This window comes from Colobus angolensis, unplaced genomic scaffold (genome assembly GCF_000951035.1).
Source record: "Colobus angolensis palliatus isolate OR3802 unplaced genomic scaffold, Cang.pa_1.0 Scaffold97, whole genome shotgun sequence".
Lineage (NCBI taxonomy): Eukaryota > Metazoa > Chordata > Mammalia > Primates > Cercopithecidae > Colobus > Colobus angolensis.
The window spans coordinates 7,399,443-7,409,022 of NW_012123709.1; the positions used below are offsets into that span (position 1 = coordinate 7,399,443).

General features: G+C 43.0%; 1 protein-coding gene across 1 annotated transcript in view; it reads right to left on the reverse strand.

Annotated features, from left to right (window-relative positions):
• RYR3 (ryanodine receptor 3) overlaps nt 1–9,580 on the reverse strand; it is a 400,958-nt gene that overhangs the window by 94,416 nt on the left and 296,962 nt on the right. The window contains exons 60-63 of the mRNA XM_011932727.1: nt 7,092–7,141; nt 6,627–6,687; nt 3,270–3,508; nt 1,807–1,888 (exon numbers count right to left, since the gene is read on the reverse strand). Of these exons, the coding sequence (XP_011788117.1) occupies nt 1,807–1,888; nt 3,270–3,508; nt 6,627–6,687; nt 7,092–7,141 (432 nt within the window). The remainder of the gene's footprint in view (nt 1–1,806; nt 1,889–3,269; nt 3,509–6,626; nt 6,688–7,091; nt 7,142–9,580) is intronic.

Sequence of the window (9,580 nt, forward strand, 5' to 3'; positions counted from 1 at the left end):
CTTGATCTCCTGACCTCGTGATCCGCCCGTCTCGGCCTCCCAAAGTGCTGGGATTACAGGCTTGAGCCACTCCGCCCGGCCCATTCTCCTCCATTTTAAAACACACAAGCACACACATCCTCTCCACTCTCAAGAACTGGCAGTGCACCTAATAACCAACAAACAGATGAGAAACATAGTTCGGGGAAAAAATATTTAGGAAAAAAAATATGCAGAAAAAAGCAATAGGGACAGCCTTAACCTAGGGACTTCTCCAAGCCTTGACTTCTACCAACAGGGAGTATGAAGCACAGACACAATTTTCACGGTGCTGCAGATACACAATCTACCTGGAATGAATGCATGAATGAAGGATAGAAAGTCACATGAAAAGCAGTCTTTTTCTGGTCTGACATATCAGAGTTGACTTTTCTTTGACTTTTTTTTTTCAAGAGAAGAATGCATAAGCTTTATAAAAACTTGTACAAAGAACCATGTAGACATATGGGTGAATGTATACATATAATGAGAGAATGAGAAAGATACTGAGGACGTATTTACAAATGCTCAGTGCGAGAAATAAACTAAAAACATCTGCCTTAAGTGAAATTTGGCATTAATAGAAAATTTTTTGTTGATTTTTCTGTGATTTGGTATAAAATATGGATAAAACTTTGCCCAGTTCCTATCCTAAATTACAAAAGATTTATCTATATTTCATGTAAAACAGTAAGAAAAGCCTGACAACTGTTAAAAATTTAAAATCATAATAAGAACAAATGTAGTCATTCGTTCCTCAACTAATTTCTTGTATTCTGGAAGCTATTTAGATGCCGTGATTATGAAGAAACAGACATTTCTACAACAGTTTTTGGTTTCTAGTACATGACTTCAAGTCAGTAGTTCCTTAGTTCTTGAAGGGGCTGAAGGCTTTTATTTCATTTTTGGCTTTATTGAGAAATTGCAATTTGAATAAATGTAAGTTTTGACATGAGACAAGGGTTCACCACTGATTTGTTTGATAAAAGCATCATGGAAAATAGATACTGAAGGATTTTAGATTAAGTAATTGTAAGCAAAGATTCAATTCTTTCCAGTTTGCTTGTTTGAAAAGGCAAGAAAGAAAACAAAAATCTTCCAAGGATAAGAGTAAGATCCAGAGTTTTGTTAATACTGTTTATCCTTCCAATCTTCCCCATGGATTAAGCAGAACAACAGAACACAAAGTATTTGATGCTGAAAAGCAAGGAGTCACCGAGGGCCTCTGCTGCGACAGGCAGATTAGAGAGGCCAACTGGAACCCACACACTTCTGTAATCAGCTTGCTCAGACTCAAGAGGATTGACTAGCATTGCTAATACCAAAGTGTGCACTTGTTGAAAACTATAGCAAATCTGACAGCCAAGACCGGTAAAGGTCCAGGGTTGTAGCACACAGAAACTCATTAAACACTAAAGCACCTGCCGCATGTCCCTTGAGCTTCTCAGCAAACTTTAACCTCAGACACTCTGGAAGCTATTTAGAAGCTGTGATTCTGAAGAAACGGACATATCTCCAACACAGTTTGGTTACAAGCACATGATTTAGCTTGGCTATATTGCTTCTCCAGCCACATACATTCACCAGCTATCTCCACAGAAGTCATAAATCTCAATAGCCTCATCATTGCACTTCTTTATATTGCCGTAAGAATCTCAAAACCACCACTCTATAACAGTGAGCATTTTGGTTTTTGCTGGATTGAGATGACATCATTAAGTGTTTAAAAAAACTGTAAGTAACATTTTGCTACGCCTCAAAGTGTTAGCCTCTTCGTTCACTAATTACCTTTCAACATAAATGTTCTTTCCCGTCCCAAGGGAGTAGAGGCTGCACAGTATGTGGTAGCAGGAAATCTGCACATCACCCACTGAAACAAAGAAGAAATGTCATTGATTTGCATCAATCCTGAACACAGAAAGGATCCATGCAGAGGAAAAAAAATGCATGAGCATCAGTCAAGAGTAAAACCTCTCTCTCTCTCTCAACAAACATATCCCTTTTCTACCCAGATGCCAGTTTGCTAATTGCTGGACTGGGGAAAAAAAAAAGATAGGAAAAATCCTCCACTGAGCAATCCCAGTTCCTCTGTGGGGCTTACCATGAAGATCGCATTGCTTCACAGGGAAAGGAATCACCTGACCAGTGGGTCCTTCCATAATGCGATTTGGTTTGTTTCCAATAGAGACAGACATTTTAGCCAAATTTTATCCAGTGCAGTATTTCCTTCCTTTGGAAGGAAGAATGCAGAAAGTCTGAAGCTTGAATGAGCCTTTTGCTCATTTCCCAGGAAGATACGTCCAACTGGTAGACTTTCCTTAGAGATAGAGCAAAATCCCTCATGTCTGCCTATCCCAAGTTCTCTGCTGGGTGTGTTGCAAAAGGCAATTCAACAGCATGATTTTTATCATGTTTCCTAGGGGATGGCATGTTTTGCTTGTGAATCTGCAGGCTAAACATCCCTAGCCATGTCTAGAGCTCATACCAAGGCTGGGACTACTTTCAGATATAATTTAATGTTTTATTTTCCAACCAAGGAATTGCATTGTTTCTATGACACAAAATAATGAGTTTGGGTGTTCTCCCAGCCGCCACACAACAGAAATCATTGATTTTCAGTTGTTCAAGGATATGAAAGACATAGTCTCAGCTATCAACAACTGGTCAAATTAAATCATGTCCCAACATTTAAAGTGTAAAACTGAAGTTTGGTGGCAGATTATCTGCACAGAGGGCTGGAAATGGTGGCACTAAACATGGTGTTAATGCAAACTAAAATAAAACCAACCAACTTTAGTCTTCTGAAAGCTCAGATAATGAAATGTTAGCATTTTTCCTTTGCTCCTGGTATCCAATGAATAAATTAAGGCTTCTTAATAAGAAAAATTATGTCTCAAAAACTCAGGAGCAAATCTGTATCTTCCACTGTATTACTCAGATAACCTTTCAAATGAAAGCGAGAGTACAATAGCTGAGAGCTAGACTAGCAGATGGGAAATTCTGGTCCAGAACAAAAGTGGAAAAAGACAAATATTATATATTCAAGTTAGGGAATTTCTTTTCATTCCAAGAGCATATTACTACTTCCCTTTTTTTTTCTTTCTTTTTTTTTTTTTTAATCTAAGAAGGAAAAGTCATGGAATAATTCTGTCTCTGCTCTGCCCTCAAGGTCAACATAAGTGAATGGGCCCTGCACCTCTTATCTGGGGCCATGCATACATAAATCCATGACAAATACCAGTACAACTCACAGAGTAGATCCATTCCAAACTGATGCTGAGCGACGTGCTCAAAGATGGACGTCAGGATGGGGAGCAGAGCCACTGTAGTGTAGTTAATATTCTGAGAAACGCCTTTAATCTGCGTTCGGGAATGGGTGAACTTCCCAAGTTTCAGGTTTTCTGAAGTCTTCTCCAAGTCTTCTGCAGCATTTTCAAAGAACGCTCTTAACCCAGCCTTCACCAGCTCTGAGCCTGACTTCATGACAGTCCTGCAAGCAAATAATGTTCAAATCTAGAAGGATAATCTGTACTTTTGGCCAATCCTCTTCTTGAAACTGGCTGGCACTGTCACCTGGGCAGACATTTGCCACTCCTGTCACTCAATGACACTGTGCCAGGAGAAAGGGAGATAGCAGTTAACATCCAGGAAGAAACCTGAATCACACAATCCCAGAGGGGCTAGCCACTGGACAATCTGAGGAAAATATTGCTCACCTCTTTAGGAAATGCAGACAACACTCTAGAATGCAGCCAATATTGGCCACCCGCTATTATCTATAGTAAGTTGCAACTGGCTAAAGTCTTCTGTAAATATCTAGTTAAAAGAACAGGGAAATGAGCTTTAAGAAAAGTTGTCGGATAGGCCGGGCGCGGTGGCTCAAGCCTGTAATCCCAGCACTTTGGGAGGCCGAGACGGGCGGATCATGAGGTCAGGAGATCGAGACCATCCTGGCTAACACGGTGAAACCCCGTCTCCACTAAAAAAAATACAAAAATCCAGCCGGGTGAGGTGGCGGGCGCCTGTAGTCCCAGCTACTGGGGAGGCTGAGGCAGAAGAATGGCGTGAACCTGGGAGGTGGAGCTTGCAGTGAGCCCAGATCGTGCCACTGCACTCCAGCCTGGGCGACAGAGTAAGACTCCGTCTCAAAAGAAAAAAAAAAACGTTGTGGGATAAACAACTTTTTTTTTTTGAGACATCGAGTTTTATCCTGTCACCAGGCTGGAGTGCAGTGGCGTGATCTCGGCTCACTGCAACCTCCACCTGCCGGGTTCCAGGAATTGTTCTGCCTCAGCCTCCCAAGTAGCTGGGATTACAGGCGCCCACCACCGCACCCGGCTAATTTTTGTATTTTTAGTAGAGACAGGGTTTCACCATATTGGCCAGGAAGGTCTCCATCTCTTGACCTGGTGATCCGCCCGGCTTGGCCTCCCAAAGTGCTGGGATTACAAGCGTGAGCCACCGCGCCCAGCCTGGCTAAACAACTTTTATAAAGGCTAGCTAGAAACAAACTCTTCTGATGCGAGACCTCTTAGAGAAAAAGAGCAAGGAAATAAGTCAACAGAAGCTTAGACTTCTGTTAGTTTGCAGGAAATGTCCTAGATTGGATGAGGAAAGAGAAAAGAGACACCTAGCCCTTTTAAAGTAAACAGCTTAATCACACTTCTGGAAAATACAAAACAAAACGTTGAAATGTGATCTACAGGGATAAGGATCAGCTCTGGACATGTGAAGCCGTCCCTCAAAACTACAGTATTTCATAAAACTTAGAATTGGAACAAAGCTTACAAGTCATCTATAAGTTTTATATTTCTGTATCTTATTCAGAAGATTATGAAAGACTTGGTTCAAAGACAGATGCTTTTTATCTACATCATTCTCCTGATAATCATTCAACTCATTAAGACAATAAAAACAAAGAAATTAAGTCAGTGAGTCTTGTTCTTGTCCTATAAGTATTCATGGGCTGTCTTCCTAACTTTTTTTTTTTGAGATGGGATCTCACTCTGTTGCACAGGCTGGAGTGCAGTGACCTCTCATGGGAGACTCCCATGCTCAGCGATCCTCTCACCTCAGCCTCCTGAGTAGCTGGGATCACAGGCATGTGCCACCATGTCTGGCTAATTTTTAAATTTTTTTGTAGAGATGGGGGTCTATGTTGCCCAGACTGGTCTTTAACTCCTGGCCTCAAGTGATCCCCCCACCTCTGCCTCCCAAAGTGCTGGGATTATAGGCGTGTGACACACTGCATCTGACCCTTCCTAACTTTCTAGTCCCAGGTTTTGTTAGGAATAATTACTCAACGCAACAACCTGCAACTGATCGTCATTTAAAACAAACAAACAAACAAACAAACAAAAACTGGACTCTCTCAAGACTTTTCCCAAGTTTCTTAAAGATTTCTCATCCCTTTAATAGTCCTTACTCCCCTCCTTTTTCATAGCCATTCTCAGTTCATCAAGGATTTTCATCTTTGGGACACTCTTTTAGTGTCCCACTCTTTCAGGCTGGTAACCTCTTTTGCATTGGGTCTTAGGAGGTGTGTCCTCCTCCCAACTTTGATAAAAATGTTTCTTTCTTTTCTTGTCCCTCCCCTCCCTCCCTCGCTCCTTCCCTCCTTTCCTCCCTCCCTCCTTCCTAGATGAGGTCTCGCTACATTCTTCAGGCTGGTCTTGAACTCCTAGGTTCAAGCAATCCTCCCACTTTAGCCTCCTGAGTAGCTTTGACTACAGGCAGAAACTATGGTGCCCGACTCTGACAAGGACCCTTCTTAACAGACACGTTAAAGAAAGCTCCTTGTCAGTTCTTTCCACTGCTTTTTTTTTTCCCCCAGACAGGGTCTGGCTCTGTCATCCAGGCTGGGGTGTAGTGGCGCTCTCTCAGCTCACTGCAACCTCCACCTCCTGGACTCAAGCCATCCTCCGGCCTCAGCCACCCAAGTAGCTGCGACTACAGGCATGCACCACCATGCCTAGCTAATTTTCGTATTTTCTGTAGATAACATGTTTCACCATGTTGCTCAGGCTGGTCTTGAACTGTTGAGCTCAAGTGATCTGCCTGCCTCAGCCTTCCAAAGTGCTGGGATTACAGGCTTGAGCCACCGTGCCTGGTCTGCATCTCTCTTTTTCAGTTTCGTCATTTGTGTTATTACCAGAACTTATGTATTATTTTTTAACACTTCTTCCCAAATCCCTAGGCCATGGGATCGTCTTTGTCTCTGATTCTTTGGAAGTCAGATCTCTGTGCTTTCCTTCCTTGGTCATTTTGAATTCAGAGGGCTGTTGTTCATCTTTCCCATAACATTTGTAGATTCACCACCCACCAGTGGGCTATGCCACATTATATATTTTATCTTCTGAAAGATGAACTTCTTAGGAAGGAAAGATAAGAATTGATCAGGCCTTAGCATTGCGTCTCTGCCATGGCAGTGGCTCTCGTTACGTGAACTGTGAAAAAGAGAGTGCTGACTTCTAGGGTCTTTGCCTTGTCTCCTCTCTCTTCCCAAACCCTGGCAGCAGTGATCTGTCTTCTCTTCAGTATAATTAGTGAGACGAGAGGGTCAGAGAGGAAGCCATGAGAAACTATTGGGAAAAACTGGGCAGACTTACCTTGTGTCAAGTGTCTGAGCTAAGATGTGAAGACAGCTCACCATTGTAGTAGAATCACTACCTAGAATAAAAAATATCATCTGTGATTCCCCCAAACCACTCAGCCTGTCTCTCAAATGCAGTCTTCTCCATATGCACAAACCACAGCCCAGCATAATTAACTACCAACACATAGAGTGCCGGGCCTGTGTTCAGAGACAATGCATTAATTTCTAGCCTGACACAGCCTTTGCTTTATGATGGATGTCAGAGGCAGAGATTAAAATTTTCACTGGTGTGGAAAATCTGAGCAGTTAAAAGGGTAAAGAGGTCATTCATCATGCTTCAGACCAATTTTCTATGGCAAATTTAGGTGACACCTTAGTCCCAAGGCCTGGGTTGTCTGAGGAAGACACAAATAAAGGCAAAGTACAAGTTCAGGATGATTACAGGGAGGAGCGGTGCCTTTAGCAACACTTCACTTACCAAAGAGGGAAATTCTGTGTCTAACAAGGGCAGCAAGTTTGCAGAACAGGCTGAAGCAGAAAAGAAAGCAATTCAGCAAGTCACAGAGATTAAAGGACTCATACTTTGTATCCCCCACCCCGATGTCCCTTACACTGTGAAACAGAGAGCACAGAGTGGCATTCTTGGAAGATGCCCTATGTTCCTAGCAAAGAATCCTCTGGTCCACATTCAGGAACACGTGTGGCTCACACTGCCTTGGAGAATCATGAAAAGTACCTTGCAGGTAGCTCCATGTTTAATAAACACAATCCCTCTGAAACATTTACAGTATGTTGCAGAGACACAGTGCAAAGTATCCTTTGCTATAGAGAACCATGTATTGAAACGTTTATTTGTATGACATTCAGGGATAAAAGAGGACTCTGGAAAAAGGCATGATGTTCCCCTTGTTGCAATGGGTTGCAAACCATTTTGTAGCCTTCCATTGAGGGTGTGAAGTTTTAGTTGGGAGGTTGGCAGAAAGTTGGGATTGGAAAGTGTTAACGGTTCAGGTACAAGGTGAGATTGTGTTAAACAAAAACATTTTAAGAACTGTATATTCTCTGTCATCTCTAGTTAGTCTCCAGGCCTGACCAGGTCACTGTTCTAACTGGGCCCTTGGAAACTAGGAAAGCCATGCTGTATATTTTTGTGTTTTTTGACTCTCCTACATGCTTTCACTCACATTTTGCACGTGGAACCGCTGAAGGTTCAGCTGTGCCGCATTGTTTGACTTTCCACCGTGCCTAACGAGGGCCTTGTGATGTTAGAAAGGAGCCCGTCGCTGTTTCTGAACATGCTGCTAACGGACCTCATCTAGGGGCACTGTGGCCATCATTTGACCTCTGTTGCTGCAGCTCTTGGGAAGAGATTGCTCAGAACTGACATTATTGACACTGGCATGGCTAGGCAAGAACTTTGCAGTTGCTTCAGAAAGCAGTGGAATAGAAAGAGGGAAAAAAGAGAAAGAAAAGCCACCTGTATAGGCCATGGGGTCCCCTGGTGACACGTTCCCAGTTTCTGATTCATAACTTGTCACGGAGCTTCTTATCCCATTCAGGGTAAGAATGGAGTAAGAAGCTCCACAGGACAACTCAAATGGGGAAGGAATGCATCCTGAGACTTGATGGGGATGAAAACCTGCTCACCTCTAAATGGTTTTCAATAAATGCCCTGAGTCTTTCTGGGCTGTCTACCGGAAAATCACAACAAAAGTTCCCATGGCTAGTTATTTGGTTTTGCAGTGGAAGAGAGTTGGGAACCCCTGGCCTATAGCTTAAGAGAACAATAAGTTACCAGAAATTTGGCAGGCATCTAGGGTGAAATTAAATATGGGCTGCTCTTTTTCCTTTCCCATGGTGTTTTTTCCAGAGACGGGTATTTGATGCAAACTCACGGAACTGGGGCAAGGGGCTAACCCTATGGAATGTGGGCTCTGTAGCTGTGATTAGCTGGGCTGTTTTGGGGAAGCCCCTTAACTGTTCTGTGTGCTAACTTTCTCACTGTAGAGAGTCATCATAAGACTTGAGTTTCAGAATAAGGGGCAGGTAAACTCAGATATATCTGGTGAAAATGCTTCACAGTGGACACATGTTCTGCATAAACACAAAACAATGTTTTTCTAACAAAGGCAGATATTTGAGTTGTTTCATCTTGATACTAACAAGGCTAACCTCTCATTGTCAGAAGTGCTTTCTCAGGCATGCCAAGGCCTGGATCTGAAATTTCCAAAGGCTACTGCTTGCTGCCTCTGGAGCCCGGGATTGAACTGGAAGCACTGTCCTTAGCCAAGAGCCCCTCCTCCATCTCAGTTTGAAGACAATGAATGAAATGAATCTCAGGGAGAGTCTGAGACCCGTGGGCAAAGGGCTGCAGATGCAGAAGAGGTGGGGCAAGGACGAAGGCTGCAAAGAGGAGTCTGGCAATGCAGACACATTCAGTGCAAACACGACTGCTTCTGTGGGAGGGCAGAAAGCCCACTGATGGATTTGAGAGCTATTTGCAAGGCTGATCAGCTCCAGGTTGTATTCCAGCCGTGACAAATGGTGCCTGGTTGAACAAATGTTACATTTCCATGAATTAATAATCTAAGAAAAACAGGTAAACAGACACACCTGCCCTCTGTTGGATTATCTGAATATCTCACTTTACCCACTGTTTCCCTAGCTTCTTACAACATACACTGCTGCATCCTGCAAATGTTTAGGAGGTCATCTTTGGTCAGCACCTGATTTTAAGAGTATCTTGTTTTGACAGCATGGGGCTTCTCCTGTCCTAGAGTAAGTAATTATGGTGTAGAATAAATCATACTCAATGTGATAGAGAGGATTGGCTTTTCTTCTTCTTTCTTTTTTTTTTTTTTTGAGATGGAGACTCATCTGTTGGCCAGGCTGGAGTACAATGGCGCCATCTCGGCTCACTGCAACCTCCGCCTCCTGGGTTCAAGTGATTCTCCTGCCTCAGCCTCC